The sequence below is a fragment of the Hyposmocoma kahamanoa genome, unplaced genomic scaffold (genome assembly GCF_003589595.1).
Source record: "Hyposmocoma kahamanoa isolate Upper Pololo Valley unplaced genomic scaffold, ASM358959v1 100021, whole genome shotgun sequence".
Classification (NCBI taxonomy): domain Eukaryota; kingdom Metazoa; phylum Arthropoda; class Insecta; order Lepidoptera; family Cosmopterigidae; genus Hyposmocoma; species Hyposmocoma kahamanoa.
The window spans coordinates 7,255,714-7,283,267 of record NW_020653200.1 but is presented as its reverse complement, the minus strand read 5'-3'; the positions used below and the strand labels follow the sequence as shown (position 1 = coordinate 7,283,267).

Here is a 27,554-nt window from a genome sequence, read left to right as displayed (position 1 = left end):
CGTAGGATCTAATGGGATGTGTCTCGTAATTTTGGCAATGTGAATGTTTTCAATTTAAATTTAACATTAAAAATATATATTTACGTAATTTTTAGCTACTGATAAAACTGTGCAAAAACTACACCTGAAGTTTCACATCTGACATAATACAAACCAATCGAATAATTCTATAAGTTCCTTAAAATTAGATAGATAGAATTATTCAAGAAAGAAATAACATAAAAAAATTATAGGTAGAATACATTTTACCCTGAACGTAACATTTTGAACATAATTATGTAATAGTGTAAAGTGAAATATTTGTAGACCTAAAAAAGCAATTGAATCCTTATTTTCTCAAGGAGTATTGATATAATTTCATTACGTAATCTTAAAAATAAGATTTCTCAGACATTCCTTTTTAAACGTCATCGAAGTAATAGTGCTAAATGACTATATTAATCCTTGTATTCGTAGCATGAAAACCACTGATACCGTATAATTATCCATTTGATTTTAAAATTGGTTTTTTTCTCAAAAAATATGTTTGCACTCTCATCTGCAAAATGACAACTTTTCTGAGTAGAGGTTTAAAGGTTCTACGAACGAATTTAGTAGGATAACTTTTTCGTGCTTAAACAGAAGAGCTGTAAATTGCACAAGTAAATAATTTGTTTCATGTAGTTATGTTATAAAAGGATCTCCATTTTTTCATCCATAGCTGCTACATCGATTCCCGCTACGTGTATGAGCTTCGGGAGCTCAACAGTTCAGCCACTCTGCAGGTACGATAACCAACCCCGTTCCATCCAGTGAGGAGTGAGACAAGGCTATACCATTTCCTCAAAATTATTTACAGCATTTAGGATGTCTATGAACCCTTAAATGGGATAGCTGCGGCATTAACATCAATGGTGTCCATTTCTCTCACCTAAGATTCGCGGACAATCTAGTGCTATTTGCAGAAAGTTTTGACGATCTCCAAAGAATGTTAGAATAACTTTATGATGCATCTTTGAAAGTTGGTCTGAGGATGAATATGCCCAAGCCCAAGACAAATATTATGGCGAACCTCTCCAATCCATCAAATAGCAATGTCACGGTGGGAAATAAGAGGCTGGAGAGAGTGATTAGTACGTCTATCTCGGATGTTCTATCCTTGGCAAATAAGGAGAAAAAAAGGAGATCTCAAAAACTAGATGACATTCTTAAAGCAGACAAGGTTCCATAGTCTGAAGACCCGATTGTTTAGTCAATGTGTTCTACCCACCTTGACGTATGGTGCCACCTTGACATGGATGCTCACGTAGGAGACTGTATACAGGTTGAGAGTTGCACAGAGGGCCAAGGAGTGCGCCATGCTATAAGAGGCATCAACCTGGTAAACCGAGTTCTGAACGTTGAGATCAGATTAAGACGAAAGTCCAGAATGTTGGAACTCGGATCATGGAACGCACGTACCCGTGGTAGATGGCACAAACTTCGGGCTGTACCCAGCAGTGGGTGAAATCAAAAAGTGATGATGATGTTATAAAAGCACTTTTGACATGTGATCACACGTGGCTTTATTATAATAAACTTGGTATACCAAGGATGCGTGTTTTGCAATAACAATTAACAAATCCCAGGCGCTAATGTTAATAATAACAATTTCGAACAAAATTGTTTTTCGCATGAACAATTTTATGTTACATTTCTATAGGTTAGATAGACATATATTCATAGGAATCTGCTGATTTTAGTACCATGAGGTAGAACTAAAAATGTTGTTTATAGAGAAATTCTTCAGTAGTTTATTTAAATATTTTTTTATTTTATGTTACCAAGTGTATCGTGTGTATAGTGTTGTGAGCCCCATAACAACTCATGCGCCTGGTAGTAAGCGACACGCCTTTCCATAGTAGTTCCAGTGCTACTCAAAGCTTTAGATCGCAAAGATCTGAGAGGAGTTGTCACTGAACACTAAGTTGACAACTCCCATGCTAACAGCATGCTTACCGTTCAAAACCGGAACGCAGTAATGCTCACATTACTGCTTGGCGGCAGAAATAAGTTATTTAGAAACACTTGTCGCGTAACTCTCTTAATGACTGCCTATATTGGAATACGCATCGTAAATCATTACAAGAGAAAATATTGTACATTACAATTTTACGAAGACACAATAGGTCACAGTATTATAATGAATGCTCAGTATCCCATTTACAAGAACAATTTTCCGGTTATTTTTGTCTGAAATCATTGTACTAGAAATGTAAAATTAAAATTAACGAAATCGAAAAGTTAAAAATTTGAAATGGTAAAATTATTTAATGTCAAGTAAAACAAATAGTTCGTCCGTATTCATCAAGCTACAAAAGTATCTGTCGCGAATCATGCGAGATGTCATTTGGTGAGTAAACAAACTCAATTTTACGCATTTTTTATATTGTAACACTGCTTTGCCTTTGCTAAATTGTTATTTTGGCACTATCGAGACAGAAGAAACACCAACAGCAATGGCGGCAACCGAGTGCACTTCAGTATAGTTCAAACTAAATATTGGCAGTGTAAGTGAATGTACACTAAGAGACAAACAACTAGTAAGTCCTCCTATGTACTGTTTAACATTACGACATGCACAGACACGGTGGAAAGACACCGAAGTAACGTTATTATTTAATACTGTAACAGTATTGTTATACGACTATAAATATGCAACGTAGGTACTGACTCGACCCGCAGTATACTTTCCTTATTGACGCTTACGATATGGGTGCTCATCGTTGGCATCTACCGGGTCGGTACTAGCTGGCGTGTATATTTGTACCGCAATTACTAGCTATCAATACGATTACTAGCTATCAAAGTGATCATTAGCTATCAAAGCACAATCCTGTTGGGTCACAGGTTGGACTGAAGAGGAGGCTCTAGGTCCAGCCGGGGCACCTACACAGCGTCTCTGACCATCAAAGAAAAAGTCGATTTAAAGGAAGTCATCAAAATAAAGCTAGGTTTAAGACTCGGTTTAGACAACATAATCAGAGATTTGGAAAAATATGTTGAGAGTCCAGATCCTTAATTCAAATTCTACATTGAAATGCAGAACCAAGCTGAAGAGACTCTTACATCTAAAGAAACTTTCCAAACACAATATAATACTGGTGATAGTTTAAATTTTAATGAATTTTGGGATTTGAAGCCAGAGTCTATATGTCGTTCTGCCGCAAAGAAATATTGATGATTAATTCTTATGGGCTCTTGAAAGTCTATACTTCACAGATTCTCCACACAACCACCACACGCCACACAACAAGAGGAAGATGTGAAACATTAAAATGACACTTCTGACATTCAACACAAATAGGGCAGATATCACATAAAATGGTCATGAATTGAGTACCCACCGGATCTTCCAAACAACTATGGACTGGCATAAGGAAGCCTTAGAAGTATATTGATAGAGAACAGATTTGGAGACTCTTCATGAGTATGGATAACGTACTAAAAGAACAACAAGAAGCAAATATCAACGAAATTGTGCTAGTCGATAGAATAACTGCTTCTCACATAACTCTTATCCACTATTTAACTCACCGCATGGACAGGCAGAAAGGTAAGAGAGGTCGCCTGATCTATGATGCCTCGTCTAAAGTAGTGGGGAATAAAAGTTTCAATGAGTGCTTTACAGCAAACCTATTGAAGGTTGGAAGACTTGACTTGCTTAATTTCAGAATTAGGAAAGTAAGGATTGAAGTAGACTTAGAGAAAGCATTCCTTCAAATTGGACTCCAAGAGAAAAGATAGGGAAGGAACTTGCTCCACAGAATAACTTTTGGCATAATATATAACTCATTTTTTCTCACTGCTACAATTAGATATCATATATCAAGCACAAATTAAAAATTTAAAGAAATTACTACTAAATGCCATGTCGATAATTTGGTTTTTGGTAACCGAAACAACCTACCAGGCTCAGAAAATCTGTCGTCAGACTAACAACACATTCAATCATATTTCAATGAACATGAGGATATGTAATAACCATTAGACGCTATTTTCGGCTGGAGAGGCTGAGGACTTCGACAGTCCAGGTGACAAGTGTGGGAGAAGAATTCAATGCTGCCGACTCGGTTGAAATGGCATTGACTACTCCGTAGTGCCTCTGCAAGAAGAGAGTGAACATTGTTGCAACCTGATTGATAGACTTATCATCGATATAAAGAAACTTCTGACTCAACACTTTCCACAAGAAGTAGTAGGTAAAGAAACTAACTTATCAAGAAATTTAGGCGTGGTCTTGGATTAAGATGGTGTTTTCAGGTCAAAAGGACGTATAACACGCACAAAATAAATTTTATTCATATAATTTAAAAATCCTAGCTTTACTTTCTAGTATTTAAGCTTTTGTTGTCTTTTTTACCTTACCTGTATATTATCAAAATAAAAACACTACCCCACACGCACAATCTGGCCATAAGATTTGAAATATCCTGTGCTTCTTCACAAAGATAGGGAGTTTGCCAAAAAAAATTATTCAAGAAACTCATGAAACCGAACTACCACTTTGGTTTCCTCGTCGTAGCATAATATGTAGAGTTATGAGCATTTTCACCTTGGTTCAGTGTCTTCCTATCCGCATACATGTATACCTATAAAGAAAATTTATTTTGGCATCCCTCAATATCTATATTGAGAATATTCTGAACCAGGTATGTTTTACAGTCTACTCTATATTCAATAACCTACAAAGTGGCGACAGTATCACTGTTATTGTTGGTACAATTTCTAAAGTACTTTAATTGAACTCCATATTCAGAAGACTCCATGAAATATGAATGGTGTTAGTGGCTGGGTGGCCTGATTGTCGTGGGTAGCCTGATTGTCTTGGGTGGTCTTAGTAAACTGGGCCGTCTTAGTAGTCTGAATTGTCAGTGATATAAGTAGTCTGAGTGGTACGACTGGCCTCGGTGATACAAGTGATTTTGTGGTCTATGTGGTCTATTCTGGACTCTGAATGATCTGAGTGCATTTAGTCATGTTTTATTCAATGAGTAAATAGTTAGTAATCTATACGTTATCTAGAACTAAACAAAAATAAAAACGTTGCCAAATGTTGAGAGAGGACACTGACTCCTGGGGGCCTAATATGAACTCTTATTTCCACGCAGTTTACGCCGTAAAGTTAACTTCCTTGTAATTTCGTATTATGAACTGGTAATACCAGCCAGTCAGCGGTCACGTGACACCAGGCTGTCTTCTGCCGAAAGTTTGGCTGGCAACATCGTATTACACGCGTTATTTTGAAATTTTATTCACGTTTGATCTGTCAAAAAATAACCGCAATAAACCATTCAGTTTACAGTGTCTTGGTGTAGCTTTTATTGAATTGTTTTGTGTATAATTGTATAATAATTATTATAATTTTCAGTTTATATATTTTTAGGAAATGATTTCATCATGTGCGATGAATACGAAATGTTTGAGTATCTCAAATATGGTGCTTCACACGATAATAATGTGGAAAAATCCAAAGAAGACAACTGCGAGATCGTAGTGATAAGTTTGAAATGGATGCACAACAATTTATGAAAAGATACCGGCTTAGCAAAGATATGGTCCACAATCTTTGCGATGAACTTGAACCGCACATGTTGAGACCTACAAAATCCACCGATTTATTGGTTGAGACTAAGGTTATTTTTCACTAAAGCCAAGTATAATTTCTTACAATTTAATTTATAGTCAAATATTCTGAAAATATTATTGACATGTTTTCAACAAACTATAAAGTAAAAATTTACTCTCGGAAATTCGTCTACGTTTGACGTCGCGTCGTTCGGAAACTTAATTTACGCGTTTCTCTTTCCTACCAAAATTGAAATGTATAAATTATTATAATTATTATTATTATTGTTCTTATTATTATTACTGTATAGTGTCTTTATTTATTTTCGTACATAAAAAATACGTATCTATTATTTTTCTCTTAAACTAAGTGACAAATATAGCACCGTAACTTACCGGTAAATATTCAACCATGTTTTTGAATGTTACACTAAAAAGCACGAGCTAGTCAAGTCCCAGTTATACACAAAATAACCAGCAAAAAGTCAGTGAAAAATATGTATGTCGAAATACGAATTTTATCCAGTCAGTTTTTAGGCGTAAAAAGAATTGCCTGGTACTTGCATGGTTTTTTATAAGTTCATAATACGCCCCCTCTATTAGTACGAGTATTATATACATATCAGTTCATTTTGTGGAACACTGGTTAAACCCCAAAAAAATGCATTATTTTTTCAAAAGTCTGGTTTGTTATTTTATTTTTTTGTTTAGGTCTAATTTGAATGAAACAAAAATCGACTGGACTGCCATTGTTTTGTTGTGCCATTTGAGACTGACTTTGCGTTTTTGTAAGTTTCGAAAACGTTTCTGATAAGTTTTTTATTTGTTACTTTGATTTAATCAATGTTAAACACCCACACTCCCAACTAATTGCAGTAACCCATTTAAAGATATATAAATAATTTAAAATTTATTAAAACGCGGCTAAGTGACATGTATTGTGATCAAATATCTGTTGTAAACAGCATCATGCACAAGACTCATCCATCTTCCCGCTTAGTATTTAACGAAAGATTTTGCCTAGGCATTTCATCAACGGCATTTTAGACGGATTAATAAGAGCAGCCTCCATTCACTGTGTCTCACGAAGAGCAATATCTGAGATTAAAAGGCCCAAAAAAGCACGCACTATTGGGCATGGGACTTTACCTAATAGACGTTCTCAGTCAGAACCCCTGCATGATATCACTCTGACGAAGCCCGGGATTCGAAGCACTTTTTTCTGAAGTTCCTCACAAAGTGCCCCCTTCTTACCCCCTGTCTAACAAGGACTTTGGGGCATTGGGACGCTCGTATATGAGACACAAGTACCTCACAGAATATATCAGATCGAATAGAGGGATTACATATCGAAATAAACTATGGATCTTCTCTGACATAAACGACGTCAGGACGGCAGGATTGCTTAAGGTTTCGAGCAGCCTGATTAGAGTTCTGTACGTGACGTTGCTGAGCAAGAACGCAAAAGACAAAATCAGAACCCACAAACATGAAATAGTGAGTTTGAGAGACCCCAAGATCAAGGATAAAGGAAGCTGGTTCGACACAAGGAATATGCTCCGAGTAGACCAGGAAATTCGACACGCTTGCAAGCAGATCGTTCCGATTGAAGTGCGACGGCTTCCGGATACAGGGATCTGGAAACAGGAGCTGATTGTCCCTGTGATGAAAATTGATATCCCTTATTCGATTCACAGTCAGTCTGATCAACCGTTGAGCGAAGAGATAGTGGTATAGAAATAGTGGGTAATATGCGGCATGAGATAATTGTAACTAGCGACAGGTTCGCATTATAAACTACAAAGCATATTAGGAGGATACAACATTAGATTTCAAGATGCACTATGTGGTGGAGATGGATCAGGCGGATTAGGATCTTACATCCTGCGATGTAATCCCACAGCTCGCCTAATCTTTAACAGCCTTCTATGTCTAGAAGACGTAGATCTTAGAGGCACAGCACCTTCACCTCCCTCTGCCATCACGGCTCTGGCCCCTGCTTCGCAACGATGTGTCAATCTAAACACAGCATGGGAGAACCCAAGCGACCTCTCTATGAGGGAAACGGGCGTATTTCAAGGGACTAAAGAAAGAGCATCTGCTACATGTAGATCTCATTACGTTGGATATGGAGTGCAGAGAAGACACAGTGTCAGACAATATCGAATTGATGTTAGATGAATACATTTTCGATGTCCTGGAGCACGATGGTGTGTTAATATACAAGACGTTTTTACATAGGTTGATTAACGGAAACTCTATTCTCCTCGATAGAGTCGGGAGCCAGTTTGAAAGAGTGAGCTTAGCGGTCTCAGACATTTCATCATCTCAGACATCAGAAGTGTATGTTGTATTAGATGGACAGAATAAATCTAACATAAAGACACTTGTGATTTTGTGATTTGCGAGGACTCAAACGTGAGTTTGACAGGGCAAGATCACTGACAAAATTTAATATGTACAGAGGAGTGCCAAAATTGTTCAAGACAGATCCATACTCAGACCTCAGTGTAATGCTAGAGACTCTCGGTGTCGAAACTGGAGTCTCCGCACAACTGTCCGAGATCGTAAGGATAAGGATGGACATGATTGCGGATGAATTACCGTATGTAATATTGATAATCTCTTTGAATTCTATTCTCCAACTCACTTCCGTTCATGCATATCCCCCGCTGCCGCATTCAGACGGAAAGGTCTACAACACTGGATCTCTGATAGTTGGGTTTCTCAACTGGATGTCTCTTGCCCAAAGTGACTTTCTTATGCACAAGACTGCTCATCAATTTATTGAGAATAACTTCTTATTCTCTTGGTCAATTCGAAAGATCAAGAAGACATCCAACAATAAAGATAAAGCATCGATCTATAAAAGATATATCTCCTTTCTAGGAAAATATTCGCGTGAGAAGAACTTTCATCTTGATTCTCAAATGGCGAAAATAGGACAAATATCTAGAGTTTTGGCCAGATTGTTCGGATACCGCCAGATCAAACCGAAAGCAGCATCTCTAAATACAATCCTAAATGAATTCAATGAAAACTTAACAATTGACGGATTCCACAAAGCGACAGACTTCGTAGTTTTATTTAGTGGAAATGACTTGCCAAGCAAGAAAACAACCCCACATGACCCGATCCCATCAAGTAAAACGGACGACAATGGAGCAACTTGGCTCGATTGACAAACAAACAACGAAAACAGGAGCCAAAATTCGGAAGATATCCAGTCTGAATCGGAAGATTCATTTACAATACACAAAGATAAGATAGAGCTGAAAATTCTCTATTTGAAAACAGTAAGTTAGTTTACGTATCGGATATTATTATGGGAACATTGAAATTGTTTAAAGGTATATACATAGGGCGCACTATGTGTTTTCGGCACTGGCTACTTACATAAACAATATTTAAAAAGTAATTACAACATTTGAAAATGGAACTCTTTAGCTGTAGAATACAGTTTGTTTCATCTGACTGTCACTTGTTTTTACATTGTGGTGTCATTTTAGAAATTGGTTTTCTACTTTAACATGGATTTAACTCGTGAAAAATTTAACAGCTCAGCGGAGATTCGCTCGGCTTCAAACTGCTTTTGGCGATGACACACCATGCAAGATGACTATTTATAGCTGGTTTGCAGAATTCAAACGCGGTCGTGTGAATCTCAGTGACGAATTTCTTGATGGTCGCCCGTCCACTGGTGTGAACAACAAAAACATCGATGCTGTGCGCCGTATGATCAAAACATACACTCATGTGACATACCATGAGATTCGGGCATCTTTAGGCATAGGCATGAGTCAAATATAATCAATACTACACAAACATTTGAGTGTGAAAAAGCTGTGTCGGTGGATCCCACACAATTTGACTGTGGCTCAAAAAACGGATCGCGTCACTTGGTGCAATGCCATGCTTACCAGACTGAACGAAGGGGCGTCAAAATTTGATGTGGGACAAAGTAGTAACATGTGATGAAATATGGATTTATAGTTACAATCCCAAAACAAAGCAGTAATCGAACGTATGGGTCTTTCGAGATGAGCCGAAACCAACCAAAGTGGCGCGCATGCGAAGTGCATCTAAGCGGATGACTGCTTCTTTTTTTAATAAAACTGGACACGTGGCTACTGTTGCTTTGGAGAATCGTTGTACCGTGAATAGTGATTGGTACACGACTATTTGTTTGCCGGAAGTTATTGACAAACTTCGTAAAAATAACCGTAAACGCCGTATCATATTGCACCACGATAATGCCAGTTCTCACAGGGCCAGACAGACAAAAGAATTTTTGAAAGTGAACAACGTTGACCTTCTGAGCCATCCCGCGTACAGACCTGACCTGGCTCCTTGTGACTTTTATTTATTTCCAAAAATTGAGAATCAGTTACGCGGTCAATGATTTTCATTACCTGAAGAGGCCGTCGAAGAGTATGAAAAATATGTTTCAGAGATTGTCACGGAGGAGTGGCATAAATGTTTACAAAATTGGTACATTCCTAAGACAAAGTGTAAATATTAACGCTAACGGAAAATATTTTGAGAAACAATAAATTCTTTTCTGACCATTTATATTATTTTTTTCTTATTCATTCCGGAAACGTATAGTGCGCCTCACGTAAATATACTACCTGGGTTATGGCTTTTTAGGATATCTCAAAAATGATTTTGTCACATAGCCTCGTTTTAGTTAACGTAAGGAGTAAGGAAGAAATCTCGGATTAACCATGACATTTTGTATGGGGAACTTTTTACGAATCTTAATTAATAAAGAAGAATGAAAGGAGCTTTTTAAGGCGAGTGTGAATGGGCTAGTTGGTACGAGCCAATCACGGGGAAAGTACTACAACCAAATTGAGGACTTTCTTAAGGAAAATCAGCTCAAGAATACTAAGTGGAAGGATGTGGTATCTGCCTCCCCTGATGGAAAAAAAGCATCAAGTATATGTGAGTATGTATTGATGTATTTAAATGTACAATCTCAAAAGTGAGAGGCAAACATTTTTAAATTAATATATATTTTAATTTAATAATTAAAAAAATAATGCCAATCGTATTTTTTTATACATAAAAACCTAAAAATTCTACGATAAAAAATCTAGCTACTTGCCTGTCAACCAAGGAGGCACTAGTCGATAACTCACAATCTCGTATTAGGTAGGGCAGACCCAAGCAGCACACCCATATCTAAATATATACTATAAGATATCTAATAGAATTTAATTCGATTGAATATTTGAAGAGTTCAAATTCCCTCAAGATATCTCGAAGAAGGTTTCTAGATAATTTAAAGTAAAAGTGGGCACAACTTTATTAGTAGATTACAAGAGTGTTTTGAGAAACTATCTGTAGGTAGTGTTAAGAGTGATTCTTATCTTTTTTCTGAAGTAACCCTTCTAGAATGCTACAAGGCCATTTGTAGAATGTAGACAGTTTTTATTTAGTCTTGTAGATAGTTTTTAAATAATTTATAGTCTATGATAGTTCTCTTAGTAATGCTATTTTAAAACCAAAATACTAAAGCGTTACAAACATAGGACGCAATTCTCTTAATGCTAATAGATTTCAAATTTAATGACTTACAAAACATAAACTATCAAAATTGCAACATGGCGAAATTAGATATAATATTTCTGACTTTTTCGCGCAATGTTTAATCGGTTAGAAAGCGCAAATTAACTTTAAATACGAATGCGACTTTAAATACATTGTGAAAAGTGATGTAAAACCTGTCATAAAAGTAATGCGCTCGCTAAATTTTAAATATTTATGTATAAAATATAATCTTAATAAAAATACAGTTATCGATTTTCGGTTTTAAATATACAAAATAACTCACAAAACAAACCATTTCCAAGAAGTAGGCTTCTTCAAGCTAATTTCAACTTAGATTTACTTTTTAAAAAGAAAAGAAAATTTTCTCGTCTACTTCATAGTCATTGTTTAAAAATAAAAATGGCGATAAGAATTAAAAGCTTTTTTCAAAACACAGTTGGGAGCATTTTGTCTATAGCTTTATCTATAGAAAAACTTTAGAATACGAAAAGATTATTTTTACTTGCTTTAGTGTAGTTGAACTTGTCGAAGAATATTCCTCCTATGAGATTTTTATGATTGTCTACAAAACGCGATGTTTCTAAGCGATTTTTTCATTTGACAGTATTACAAAACCTTTATAAGGTTATACGAAAAAGTGAGCGTTTTATGCATTGACCTACCAACAAAATAAAAAACTTTTCAAAACACTAGGTTAAAAAAACAATTGAAAAAATCTAATTTGTCTCAAAAAAACGTTATTCTGTATAATTATATGGAATGTGTTATAATATGACTAGAAAGGTGGATAAATTTTAATATCCTATCATATAAATATAAGGAATATTTTAATGACATATCTAACTTATGTTGGAAGAAATAAAATTTTCATTACAAAATTGAGGTTATTTCTTCACGCCAACCGCATTCACACAATGATTTCACTGTATTCTATTGATAGACGGCACAATACACATACACAACATTGAAGTACAGTAGTTTACGCGCTTATTTCAATTGTTTTTATCATTTCACAACACGGAATTACTTCACAATGTTTATTTATTTGTCAACAAACAAATGCCGGCCATGACCGGCCCGAGCACGAATTACGACTATTGCATCCGGCGTTGCCAATTTGTAGGGAATTTCCCAAATTGTGGGGAGTTTCAACTAGACTGGGAATTTTGTGGGGATTGGCGCTATGTGAGGAAAATGATTCTAACATTTTATCATTTTGTTTAATCTATCAATTGCTGATGCATCGCTAGTTTGATCGTTACTGTTAGAAACACTGTGATGGACTATATCGACGTGTTATTCAACATCGCACATCCCTCGTATAATTAACAAGCAGCTTAAATAGAATGATTATTAGACCACTTGGTTCTGAATTGTAAAATTACCAGTCGGAGCATGTTGAGTTCGCGATTCTTTCTCCCGCTTAGAACGGTCCCTGGTATGAAGCAAAACGAAATCAGCTATTGAAAAACAAAGCCGAGCAGTTAGTACTTCCAACAACTTACCACTCGTCAACTTTAAATATTAAATATAGGTTTGAAACTCATTGATTATTTCTAACGTTAACATAGTGTCACCAAATGCACAACAAATAATCAATTTACTTAATTTTGTAAGGCAAAGAAAAATGATTTTTTGTTCAGACTGATTACAGATTAATGTTGAATCTAATTAATATTATAATTAATATAACGGCCTCCGTGGCCGAACGGTTACCATGCCGGACTGCCATGCAGAGGTCCCAGGTTCAATTCCCGGGTCGGGAGAAACATTTGTATGGCCTACATTCATTTCTCTCGTGAGTTTGGATGTAATTTGTGGTTGTCTTGTCACGTGTGTGTTCATGGCACCCGCGACACAGGGTTTCCCTAGTGCGGGGCTATGTTGAGTGTACGTTATTATTATTGTTATTATATAGTGATTTTTGGGGATTTTGAACAATTGGCATTGGCAACGCTGATTGTATCGAATGATGTGACTTAATATCCAAGGTTTACCACCTCCACCAGATCTTTTAATATTCTTTACTTTATCCATTTTGCATGAACTCTTACAACGTCCAATAGAGTAAAAACCCTAATTGTAGTATTTTTTTAATTAAAATTTATTAAAGACGCGCTATAACGTGTTTGTCAATAAGTACAAACACTACAGAATGTCTATAAATTAAATATATCTAGAATAAACTTAAGAACACTAGTTTTTAGAGTATTAATAGGCTTTACTGGATGTGTATAGAACAATTTTGCTAAATATAATCAGTTGTTCTACAGACGAACTTAAAATAAGGACTATAAGAGTAAATCTTAAGAGAGATTACACTTAATTAAGTTGTTTGGTATTAAGAAGGTGTTAAAATTTGGACTTGAGTGAAATAAGTCTATAAGAACAATTTCTTTTTCTAAAACCATTTATAGAGACCTATTATCTAAATCTATACCATATGAAGACTGTTTATAGATATAACAGTTTTAAGGCTTATAAAGTGTGCTCCTTGGGGACTTTATTACGAATTACGTAACTTAAGGGAAGTCTGTCATGCTACAATGAGGCATTTCGGTAGGTTTTGCGTGATGCGTGACTAAAAAGACAGACAAAGTAATAGTTTTATTTTTTTAATACCCATATCAGTATTTATTTTAAAAAATATCTTAAGTACTAAATCGATCTAGAGACGGTGTTATGTTAAGGTTATTTTAAAAGCTAAAAGACATATAATAAAGGTGATTTTAAAAGCTATGTGCCAGTATCGTTCATAAATATTAAACGATAAACTACGTTAAATAAAACTTAACTTGTATTAACTTAATGTTGGTTAAAAAATTATGTTCAATTTTGTGGCCATGTTATCAAGGCGTCTTCCAGACTAAAAAATATTGAGAATTACCAACTAGGTACGAGTACGAAGATTATAACAAAGGATATCCTTTACTGTTCCCAGTAAAGCCGCCACTTTCCCATTTTCCTTATTGAGCTCTTTCTGGACGCCCCATATATAGAACAGAGTTAGGGGTTTCACACCTAAAAAGGGCTGTCAATGCCATCACTAATAAAAAAGTAATAAATACAAAAAGGGATAAGATTTGCAAGGATGAAAGAAATGATAGAAAAAATTTAAATAAATAACCTTGAGACGTAAACAATTATACCTGAGATATTAAGGCGCAGCGACTGAGGGCCTATAATTCAATGGTGCATTTAATCGGTCATATCTGAGTAAAACATTCATATAGCAATCAAGCCTTCGCTTTGGTTTATCAGTTTGTTCCTCGCATCGCATCGCAGCAAAATATACTACAACGTGGAACCAGATCTTTCCTGCCAGCTGGGCTCTGACTATCTCGCGGCAAGCAGCACTCAACATCGTACGTCTAATTGAACTGGCAGAAAGAATGAAAAGCCATGTTAACGACGCAGTAACATGGCTTTTTTTGCTCACTCTAGCAATTTATTCACCCGTCGGCACCCTTCGGATTCGAAACCGTTGGCTCGAAGACCCCCAGTGCCCATTCCGTACACAAAATTATATTTAGAAAACTGATATGCTGTATAAGAGATCCCTAACTTTAGTTTATCAGCTTTTATTGTATTTATGGTCTTGCTTGAAATAAAATTATTACAATTTTCAATAGGACTTCATTTCCGTCACACATGCTATGAAAGTAGGTTCCAGTAATAGAATACTTATAAACAAAACAACATAAATTACTACAGTACCGGCAGGCTATGATGGCCGTTTTAACAGATTACGATAGTGAAGTCAAATCTCAATTCATTATCGAAAAAAATATAAACAAATGCGAGTCGCATCTTTAAGTTTTTAGATTTATAACTAGTATTGCAAGGGGTAGCTGATTAAAAAGTTTTAATAAAAACAACTGAAGCACGTCTTAAGTCAAAAACTGACGAATCATACACCGGTCCATGTTCTCACTTGTTTATTTTAACCAATAAAATGCTCGGTGTTTTTTTTTTATACTAATATTTTGGCACTTCCGAACGCAGCTCTATTAAAAAATTAATATGAAATATTTTGATTTGAGCCACTATTCTTAAAAAACAGCGTTATGCCTCTTCTATTATTTTAAACCTTCTGAATATATACTACATCGTCACACTTAAGTGCAGTTTTCCAATTGCATGAAGACTCTCGATGCGACCTACATACCCAGATCCGGTTGACGGCCCTTTCACACCCCTTTCCTACCGACGACTTGTAAGCGTGTGTCCAGAGATCACACACACACTCATAGCACCACACTTTGGAAACACACACATAGACAACTAATAAATATTTAATAAATTTTTCTCCCAGTAATTAATATATTCAGGCGTTACTTCATGGAAGTCCATGTTAATAAAAATGGAAGTAAATTAATTTGGTACTCCGCGAAGCCAGTGACGGTTAACTCGTGCGAAATAGCTGCGCTTGTGTTGAATATTTTTTCATGCAGATATTTTTTGGCCGAGCATCGAGCAATCGACAGCTCCTGAGGATGCAACCCACGTGTTGGGTATATTTGGTGGTGGTGTTTGTGATTGTAGTTGCGCTTGTGTTATTTAAGTATTTTTATGCGGAGAGAGAGTGGTAAAATTAACTACTTGCTGCATACCATATATATCAAAATTAACTGCATGAAAAAAAAATTCAACTCAAGCGCAGCTATTTTGCACGATTTAACCGTCACTGGGTTCACGGGGTAGCAAATTAAAGTACTTCCATTTTTATTAAATATTTCTCCCGGCCCGGGAATCGAACCCGGGATCTCTACGTCGCAGTCCAGCGTGATAACCATTCAGTCAATATGGCAGTTAAGCAAACGGGTTAAGTTATACTTTTTTATAATATCATCGACTTAAAATCAAATAGCAACAAATAGTGAAATCATCAAGGCCTCTAGCTACGCGTAACTGAACTCACCCTCTATGCGCCCTCGTGCCAATACATATACTTATCTCTATGGACACACGCTCGGAAATCCCCTGTGTGAAAGGTCTATCCATTACATGACACTCGACAACACATATTTGAATGAATAACTTAGCATAAACTAATGTGTTTAGCTATGTCGAGTTAACAATACGACGAGCTCGGAATTTTAGGAAACGGCGAGTACCTACTATACAAATAATTACTGGAATTTGATTTTCTTGTTTTGTAGAGACCGAGATGGCAAAGTATTTACTGTGTCAAGCAATACTGAGCCGATCCCTGGACCTTCCGGGCTGCAAGACCCGAGGATAAATCAGAAACATTCCATCTCCAAGACGCATAAATCTTCGCCTGGATTCAATAACCGCTCAAGACTTAACGCTGCAAAACAGATCGAGGACGGGGTTGAACCCTACGAAGAAGCAGTAAATTTATTTAATTTTATCTTCTATTATATTATTATCTATCTTATTATTAGTAGAAAATACCTATACATGGGTTCAAACCCTGGTACAAACAAAGCTTTACTGAATATTATTATATCACATTACATGTGCTGTAATCAGCTGGTGCTCCGTGCTGTCAAAACCAAAGACCGTTTCGAAAAAGTAAAACGTAAAAACATTTTTCTACTACCGTACTTTAATCTGTCTATTATAATTTCGTAAACCATATCATAAAGGCGCTTTTTTTAGGTCTGAATCAAAATTCTATCGTCTATGGCCACTGAACTGAAAAATTTCATTAGAGTACTTTAAGGATTTTAAAAAAAAGAAAGTCTTATTTTCCTCCTGATTGGTAAAATTGACCTAAAAGTCTTGCAATCGGGCCATAAATCTTTATAAAAAAGATCGGTAAAAAATATGCGGTACCTACTTGGCCAGTCCTATTTTATCTTTTTGATTTTATATTTTGTAACATTTGTTTGTTTGGCTTTCGTCTAAATTTCGTGAATGTTTGCCTACTCTAATAAATGCGTTAAAATTTATTACAAAAAATTGCGTTTGTTGCAATGGATTGTTAACAAAATATGCATTAAATATTGTATCTGTTTAATTATTATATTTACTCGTAGAAAAAATATTGTATGCAATTATTACATAATAGGCCGCGAGGCTTTACCTGCTTTATGCAACGATTACATAAAATACCATTTCAGATTCACGATACCTACCTAAAAATAGATATGAAAATAGACCTACTTTTAGATAGATAGAAGTGATAGATGCACGTTACGCAATTATAGAGGATTGTTGTCAATAAGTAACAGATGCTACATAACTTATATATCAAAACCACAGAAATCAAAAGAAAATTTAAAAACGATTTTAAGTATATATTATGCACGTTCTCCGTACGTTCCAGATGCAACGAGTAAATTAAATGCAAAGGAAGACAAAAGAACACAACGCTCTTTATGACTGACCAACTACCGCAAGTCATGTCGCATGTTGATTTTTTACTGGAATTGATACGGTGAACTCTAGGCTAAGCGTGAAACAAATACTCGTATGTATCATTGATTTTCGTTCATTCGTAGCCTCGCAATGACTTCAAAGGCATGACATATCTGTGCCTAATCGAATCGCACAATAATTGCGGCGCCGCAGTCAAACTAGGCACACACATCAAAAATGTCTAAGGATCGAGCAAGTTTTTGCAAATCACTGAAAATTAGTTTTTTTAATTGTTATTTTTTTAACATCGAGAATTTTTTTGGTCCATTATATTAAAATATGAATTAAAATTGAAATTGACCAAAACAAATCCATTGGTGTTAAAAAAATTCAATAAAAACCAGATTCTCAGTAATTTGCAAACAATAATAACATGCTTGATACCTAGACACTTTTTGAAGTGTGTATTTTCGACATAACTATCTGTCACGACGTCTGCCTATCTGCATGTGAGTCTGCCTGGCTCTACGTCACAGTTCTTTTACTCGCTTGCTCATACACTTGTTAGCGAGAAAAAAAACTAAAACCAATATCTTTCTAGGAAAAGCCCAACGAATAACGAACATAATGTTCATGCACCCCGTTCAGTGATATCAATAGATAAAAGCCACTAAAAATTCAACAATAAATGTGGGCTTGAGACTATGCGTTGTATGCTCCAAAGATTTTTACTGCATATTTGTTTGTTCCGAACTACTGCAATAAATTAAACAACAAATAATGAATACACTTTGAAATTTTCGTGAAAATTAACTTAGTCTAGAGAATAGTAGTAAAGATACGTAATACTTATTTTTCAAAATAGCGCTATTTTAAGACATTACGGATTATTCAATGTTCCTTGTTAACATTTTGCAGACCTCAAAAATAAGTTGAACGGAAACCTATCATGGCCGAGTCCTACACGCTCCCTCAAAATAATTAGAAATAACGTGGTGCTTACTTTTAATTATTCCAAGTTCTTAGAACACAGAATTTATGAAACAGCAATGCTTGCGTATATAAAATTGCCTGAAGATAATTCACCTGTCACGGTAATGTTGCCAACGTCATCAGATTTTTCACAAGTTGTTTAACTTCTAAATACTTTGTAGACCTTACCAATTTAAGGTGAACAGAAACATAATAAGACCGAGTCCTACGAATAACAAATATGAAATAAAGCAAAATAATTAGAAAATACGTCTTTGTTACTTTTAATTATTTTAAATCTTAGTTGCCGATATATAGATAAATTTGGTAGCAAAAAATCTACAAATACCCCAACAAATAAATTCACGAAACGGGAATTCTAGAATAAATCTCGTCTACAAATTTGCCTGAAGATAATTCACCTGGCATGGTAATCTTGCCAACGTCATCAGATAATTCTCCACAGGCACTAAATATGTGAATCTAGTTATTCGAAAAAGTTCCCTCAGAAATTATCACAGATCGTGATAGTAATCTGATAAATGGAACACATACTTTGATATTTTAAAGAGGCTTAAAGATTTTATATAGCAGAAAGGCAGACCCTCAAAAAATAAAATGAAACAAATCGGCCTAGTAATCTGATAAAGGGAAACCATGAATGGAACGCACTTTTTGATGCTTGAAAGAACCTTACCGATCATGAGATCGGTGTTGGAGCTGCTAACACATCATGTATATAATACCTGGAAGATGTGAGGTTCCCAAGCAAAAAACATAACTTTAAACTTCTTTGAATACCACTACACGTCATCTACGCTTCCTTCCATAAACAATAATTAATTACCAATATAGTAACAAGAAAAAACGTAACTGAAATAGATAAATGTTTTAATACTTTTATTTACAGAATCATGAAAATATTGTAATGATTCTTTAAGGGCATTGGTACTAAAATAACAAAATAAGTTAACGTACAAAAGGTTCTACGAATTGATGTACCGTGCCAATTTATTATCTTTTAAAGGGGGCAATTAACCGTATTACTACAGCGAAGTTGGTCAGGCAATCACTATTTACAGCGGAAGCCATGGCGAAGGCGTCATAAACGTTGACATCGGGAAGTCTGTTCTTGCGCGCTCCTCATGGCCTATTGTTTCGATGGGGGCTGCCTTGAACACGCACAGACTAACTATTAATTTTGGACTTGTCGCTCATTCCCTGTCCGTCTGTGGAAGCTGCAACTCGTTTTTTAAGTAGTCGCTTTTTAAGTAATAGTTCGGTAACTGTGACATTGATAGTTTCATTAATTAGAGTCTCATCGTTTCCACGTAACTATTACTCATGTTAACTAAATTCTTATAATTGGACTTCGTACTAACTCTTCGTGACCCAACCTCTAACAATTACTTTGATACCGATCTACTATTTGTTGACAAGTCCTAATGACTCTGTTTGCGTTGAAGAGCTCGGTGTGGTGAACAGTCCGGGAAGGTGTGATGGAATAATTCGTGCGAATTGTGATTCAGGCTGAAGTGTATAACTGTAATTGCATAAAATGAGTCCTGTATACACTATTCACAAAATTCGTCTTACTAATAGAATGGGCCCGGTGAGTGTCAGATATAAGTTTAAATTAAATAAAGCATAAGATAATACTTGTTGAAGAGAAGTATTACTTCCAAGAAAATCGATAGTAGCAACCAGACGATCGTGAATAAGCCTCGACCTCTAATTTCTGTGACATTTTATAGCTTACGCAAATGAAATGTTCGTGTCGGGCTTTTGCGGTAAACACAACATCAGTGCTTATTGGAGCTTACGGTCATTAAGTGAAGTTGACAACATGCTCTGGAAGTATTTAAATCAAGTAACAATATGCTTCTGAAACATTTGAATAACAAATTTGTTTAAGACGTTGAAACGTAAAGACAGCGCCGAGAATTCGTTTTGTGTCGAGAATATAATAATATTACCTCATTCATACATGTAATGGAACTATGGAAATGAACGTTTAAATTTAGTAATCCTGAAAAATATATAATGATTCTAAAAGTAACCAAGGTCCGGAAAGTCATGGTGCACAACACGACAATTCGCTGAATGCCATTTATTTTAAATTAAAATTTTCTATGGATTTTTAGTCAATCTATCCCTCAGCAAATATTTTTCCGCTGAGATCCAATACAGTTATTAGCTTTGTGCGACTTTTATATTGTCTGGTTCAGCACAATGGCATTTAATATATGAAAATAATTTTCATTGTCATTAAGAAAATCCTTTCTTTATTCTGGCAATGCGACGACTGTTACAAAATAACAAATTAAAGTTACGTCTCACTTCATAGAGACGAAAATAAGTTTATATGTGAATTTCTGATGAACTATTGAATAGTGATCAACTCGATGATTGTTTCATGCCACTTCACATGCCCGAAATGTAAAATGTAGTGCCATTAACTAAACGTTAATTAGGTCTGCGATGACCCGTGCTACTGATACAATGACAAACACAACGCCCGCTAATTAGCCACTTTCTAAACACACAACGTAAATTCAATAGCGTAAGTACATTGTTATAGTTGATAGATACGTATGTACGTAGCGAGCTACTGATGTCATAATTGCAAGTGTTTGCATTTTAATCACTTATTTGTTGACGGATATAAAGCTAAAGCGGTTTGTGCGAACGGACATTAATTAGTAACGCTCCAACCAATATATTAGTGGAAACTGAAGCCTACGTTGAGACTTTAAGTTCTATAACATCGACTTAAGTATAGGAAATGAATATATTTCGCATAATCGCGTATATTTGTTTCTTCAAACAAACCAATTTGTTTGAAAAAACAAATTTACGCCATTTAAATCCGGAAAAATAGTTTCATTTCCTATGTGTAACAATCACGAAATCCTAAGAAATCGATGGCGTCTTAAGTAGTTTTAAGTTGCTCAGGAAGTAGCTTTGAGTTACGTAACGATTTCCGCCGCTACAAAAGAAGAGCCTATAACGGATGCAAATACCGCCTTTGACTTTATACTAAAATATTATAGAACCCACTATATCGTGGCTAACGCTCTCTCAACTGTGCCAAAGTAAGTACCAGCAGACTCTACGAATTTTTCATAGATTTCTCACAGATGGTGCAACGGCAAAAAAAGTCGTTAATAACCAAAAACTGCAAGATCTGTAACAAGGACATAGAACAATTCGTAACGTCTGCTGGTTTGTTTCGTAGCTCAGTTGGGAGCTCGTTAGCCACGGTATGATAGAGGCGCTGGTTCGTGTCGATCGTTCTCGTTCGATCTTTGTATTATTAATTTTACAAAAAATAATTTAATATCATGGTAGCAAAATATCGAAATACTCAATAAACTTAATATTACTATTATAGAACCCGTCGAACATTTAAAATATTAATAGAAGACTATAAATAAAAACTGTAGATTTGCTGTATTTAAGATTTTGCTGCTCATTAGCATAAAGAACATATTTATGGACACACATAGTTAAGAGTTAATATGATTACTATTGTTCTTAAAGTCCTATAATGGTAGTAAATCAATAGCGAAAACCTACACAGCGCAGCACAATGGTACAGTCAAGAGCACATAAAGCTTGACACTTTAGACCTTTCTTATGTCAATCGGTAGAGAGTTGAATTTAGATTTTAAGTGTCAAGTGTTGCGCACTTGACCCTGTACTTAAGATAAAGCAGAAAGTTGCAAAGATTTTGAAAAATTGAGTCATCAAAATCATCAAATAAATAATAAAAATTTGGAGTTTTAGAAGACGTATCTTTAGGAGTCATGTCCTTACATTACCACCTCATTTATTTCTGCATTAAACCAGTAATATGAGCATTACAAAGTAGCAGTGATCGTAAACATTTTTCTTCAGTCAACAAATTACTGTAAAGGAATAGACCGACAGAATTGATTCAAAATTACATTTGCAAATGACATGTTCTTATTTTATAAAAATAATCCATATAATATTTAGAAGCTCTGTTTCTTTAAGTTTTTTATAGTGCAAGTCTTTGAAATAAATTAAATATGTAAAGATAATATTTATGTATTTCTATCTTTTTAGTGTTATTCAGTGACTACACTTAAAAAATTGAAATAAAATATGTTATTCAGTGACATAAAAAACGTAATAATTTTGTTTCAAGAAAGAATTAATTTTGTTTCAGTGTTTAATAAATTTTTTGTTTGAGTTGCTTTGCTTACAAAATAACTAATGAAATATGTCTAATAAAAGACCCAAATTTTCCTTCTGTCTAATGGTAAAATAAAACGAAGTATAGAGCTTCCAAATTATTTGAATAAGCACTATCTATTCACATTGCGGACTTGAAAGTGTTAGCTGTCTATATGCTCACGAATAACTAAGGCATGTTAATTGTTATTAGCAATAATACTTTAAAATTAATACTTCTATTTCATATTTCAGTTTTCGACTGACGCAACATAAAGTAATAATGAAAAAAATATTCTTCCACTCTTGTGTAACACTTACGCTACGGTTGTATGTTGAAATGGAACTGAAGGAAGCATAAAATTGTGCCCAAAAGGAGTTTATTCAACCGTAACAGGCCGTGCACAATAAGTCCCAGCGCCTACAAATACATCTCGTTTCATGCTAATTTTAACTCTTCTAACATTCTGAGCATAATTACGTAAAAATATATTTCTGTAGACAAATAAATTCAAAAATATAAAATAACTAGTACATACATTCAAAAATAAAATATAAGAGTAAAGTGGCGAGTTACTGATTTACGATATAAAATATTATTGTTATTATTTAACTTGATTTAATTTATTTAGTGACTGATTGTGTTAGTATTTGAAATTTATTTTTATTTTTATTTAATTGTGGTGTTTTATTTTTATGACAGGCCATTGCAGATTATCAGCGAGGGCTATATAATTAGCATAGTCCTCAAATGCTGAGTTTTTGACATCCTTTTTTATTTGCTTATTTGTTTTAACTTTTGTTTTCTATTATTATTATTATATTTTCCTTCATTGTTTTTATGAACGAATTATTTAATATTTTATAATTGTTTGTATTTTATAATGTATTTTGCATGTAAAATCAGTACGATTTTATTTATTTTATTTTATGACCAATATCATAGTACCTACTATTATTACAAAGCTTCTAGAAGCAGTATAGTGATTATTGCATCTCTTATGCAGCTACTTTATCATAAATTCTTCTATGCTGTTGAGCCGCGCATAATGGTTACAAAACGAGCGTGAATACAGCGATTAGTAACAAAACGTACTATGAAAACGTAAATGATGATTGTTATAGAATGTACTAAGTAGTATAAAATAAAATGTGGGGCATGGATCCGTTCCTTTTATTGGTTAATTTTAAAGACTACACAATATGAAAGCGGTTATGGAACTTAAAACTGCTTGTCAAACCCTTTTAACCGGTATTATATACGAGTAACTTAAAATTACAAGATAGGCTCGTTTTTCCACTAGTGTCATGACCTTACAAATAATCGAATTGGTTCTATAAGGATAAAGCATAAGGGATATAGCAAGATTGCGTTACTTGGGAACAGTATTATGAAAATTAAGATGTAGGTATTGAGTTTTAAGTGCGCCTACTCAATAAATTACGCAACCACAGCCATATTTCAGAATAATATAAAACGAGAATCGTTGTTTATTTATGGGAAAACCACGTATCTCATATGAATTCTCTTCTTGTTTAATAGGCGTTCATATAATATCATTTAGTTTATAGAAAACGCCCAAAATTTTTTGATTTCTGGAAGAGTTTCAGCTACATTTCTTATAGTTTATATATCTAAAACATTTCACTTTCCATTTATAAGCTAGCTTCACACATTAACGTAATCACTTTTCACGTCAGAATTCATTTAACGCATTCTATTGCGTTGGGAATTCTTCTCAACTCTGTTGACCAGTTTTTCCTGTGATAGGTAATTCTACATTATTACAAAATTTCAAAAAACAATTTCTGAAATATTTCTGTATGTTGACGTAAGCAACAGTTCTGTTAATTCTGTTGATAGCCAACTAATTACTGTATAATCTATACCTCTATAACAATAATGATATTTAAATGGATAATATTTCTGCTGTTGTGTCGTAACCTGCTTGTAGTGATAGCAATTACAACTTTGACGGTACAGCAATCGCCGTAACATGTTTGCACATTTCCAGTTATTTTTCTAAGGAAGAAGTAAACTTTTTACCATACATTCGACCTCGATTTTGCGACATGTTGCTACGGCAATGTAAGTACTTGCAGAAACGTAAGTTGATGTTATATCGTCGTCTATTTCGTCTACATGTGCTTTAACTTAACTACTTTCTGTAATTACTTACACTAACCTTCCGTTTGTGAGGCTAAATAAAAAATATGTTCATAGTAACTTGTTGGCGGCAGACCCTTTTATATAAATCGACGCTTGAAAGGCAAAATGGGATAAGCGACACTTTTTTTCACACCGTTGGAATCAAAAACATTAGCTGATTACAACGGCATATATAACTCAATATGTATTTTTTTATTTATATTTCGAATTACGTTAATTTTCTATACTTTGACATGTGTTTTTTGACAGTTATTATTTTGTCCGCTTCTTGCCCGTGGACCACCTGGCGGACTTACATGGGTGGACCACGAGCAATTATTTCTTCCCGTGGTTCACCTATGTCCACCTGACTGGATCATGGGAAATTTTTTCTTCCCGTGGATCACCTACACATTTTTCTTTTCTCGTGATCACCTTGTTATTAAAACTGAAGGACAAAAATACGGATAAATTAAATTTTAAAAGTATAAATTGTGCAGTGGAGAACTTCATTTTAATCTGACAGAAGGTAGCAATGTTTTATTTGTCCAAGGAACATCCATTTTATAAAATTAAAGCATTTGAAAACGGATCCGCGCCATGGAGGTGTTCTTTATCCATAAAACTAAAATATAATGGATATGTTATTGTTAACTGCTAAATTTTATTTATAGGCTATATTATATTAGGCTACATTATATAGGCTCCTATTTTTCTCAATTTTATCTATCATATTTATTTTTCAGGATAATCTCTCGAAATTGAATAACTAGAATAAACTGTCGAAACCACCTACGAGCCAATACCTAAATTATCATCAACAAGCGCGTGAAAGTATTCACAATATTAGTTTAAATAATGTATTTATTACGTAGTTTTAAAAAATATATGTCTAACTATGTATATATTTTCCAAAACGATAAATATTATAATCGTCACCACCAATGTATGTTTTGAGTATTTCTATATTATACGTTTGAGGTGAACCACGGGAAGAAATAATTGCCCGTGGTCCACTCAGGTGAACCAGGCCGGTGGTCCACAGGCAAGAAACGTCTGAACGTAGTTGTGAAATTATATTTTTTTATATAATACCAAGTGACGGGACGAACAAGTCCTGCGCCTGGTGTTAGCGTCACGCTTGTCCATAACAGTTGCAGTTGCACAAAGATCTAAGGAGCACTGCAACAGCGCTCGTCACCCTGGGACATAAGTTGACATGTCCCATGTGCCTGTAATTTCACCAACCGAAACGCAGTAATGCTCTCATTACCTACCGCTTGGAGTGGAAATAGCTAAGGTGGCAGTACTACCTTGGATGAACTCTTTCACGAGGTCTGCTGCTACTTCTTTATTTTTTGTGAAATAGTTGTAATTTATTATTTGTGTAAACAATTGGTTTCTCTCTGCTACTGCCTGTTTACTGCTCTCCAAGCTGACTTTTTTTATATATAATACACATATCTTTGGCATTTTTCTATGAAAATAACTATCATGTGTTCGCTCTGTTACACAACTAATATGATAAAAAGAAAACTACGAAATTAAGTGTCATTTTAATGTATAAGGAACCGATTTATTGGAGTTAACCGCTCTTTGGTACATAATGTTAAACTGTTTATGACAAATATTTTAAAATTCTTTATTTTACTTTCAAGTTGCTATCACAATGTAGCTGCTACGTTAGCTTGGACGGAAGATTGTTGACGTACTGGTCAGTTTTCAGTTTTCATGTAAATGATAATTGTCTTCATGTTAATAAAGCATATTTGAGCTTGACAAATTAAACCTTAGATAATTGTAGATTACTATGGGCATTTAGCAGCAATAGAGCTCCTTGTGAAAGAGTTCGTCCAGGGAAGTACTGCTACCTTAACTATTTCTGCCGCCCAATTAATGTGAACATTATTGCGTTCCGGTTCTGAAGGGTAAGGATGCTGGTGAAATTACAGGCACATGGGACTTGTCAACTTATGTCTCAGTATTGCCACTGCGCCCCTTCGGTTTTTGCGGTTTAAAGCTCTGAGTGGCACTGTTATGAACAACCGTGTCGCTTATCACCAGGCCCAGGACTTATTCGTCCCGTCACTTGGTAGTTTAACAAGAAAGTAAAAAAAGTTTCAATCGAACACAACTTTGACATATTTCTTAGTTTTCTATTCTTGCAGTAGATATTGCGTAACGAAATAAATTGACACCTTAATCAAAACCATGAATCCTAAGTCAACTCTCAATCCTTACGGGAAAAGAAATTACACTCACGTTACGGGCGGCTAAAAATAAAGCCGACCAAAGTTGTTACGAAATTTTTCTCAATGACAAGGTGGAATAAAACAGTCGAGGTAGGCTGCTTTAAATTCACAGTTCATACTTTAACTGACACTAAGCAATACCATAAAAACGTCCGGCAACGTATGTACCCTGGTTGCAACGAACACATGGTAAGGAAACGAATTAAGAAAATACGTGGTGAATATTGAAATGATTACGAAATTGGAACCAAGTGGGAACATTATCATACTCTATAAAAAAATTTAAAAAAAAATTTAAAACCTCCAATACAAACAACGTACCTACACCAGTCAATAAAAGTCAACATCTGTAAGCCAATTTGGAGTTGGGTAGTCTGGATATTGTCAAGGTTACCACATTAATGTACGTGGGCCTTACTATAAGTTTCCGGAATGAATAAGAAAAAAATACTATAAATGATCAGAAATGAATTTATTGTTTCTCAAAATATTCTCCGTTAGCGTTAATG

General features: G+C 34.9%; 1 protein-coding gene across 2 annotated transcripts in view; it reads left to right on the top strand.

Moving 5' to 3' along the window:
• Positions 1–708: 708 nt before the first annotated feature.
• LOC113227131 (cyclic nucleotide-gated cation channel subunit A) overlaps positions 709–27,554 on the top strand; it is a 38,891-nt gene continuing 12,045 nt past the window's right edge. The window contains exons 1-2 of one of the 2 annotated variants that reach the window (XM_026460012.1): positions 709–764; positions 16,305–16,500. In XM_026460012.1, the coding sequence (XP_026315797.1) occupies positions 727–764; positions 16,305–16,500 (234 nt within the window). In that variant the 5' untranslated portion in view covers positions 709–726. Of the gene's footprint in view, positions 765–16,304; positions 16,501–19,837; positions 20,057–27,554 lie in introns of those variants that run through there. The other variant, XM_026460019.1, reaches the window with a different exon arrangement.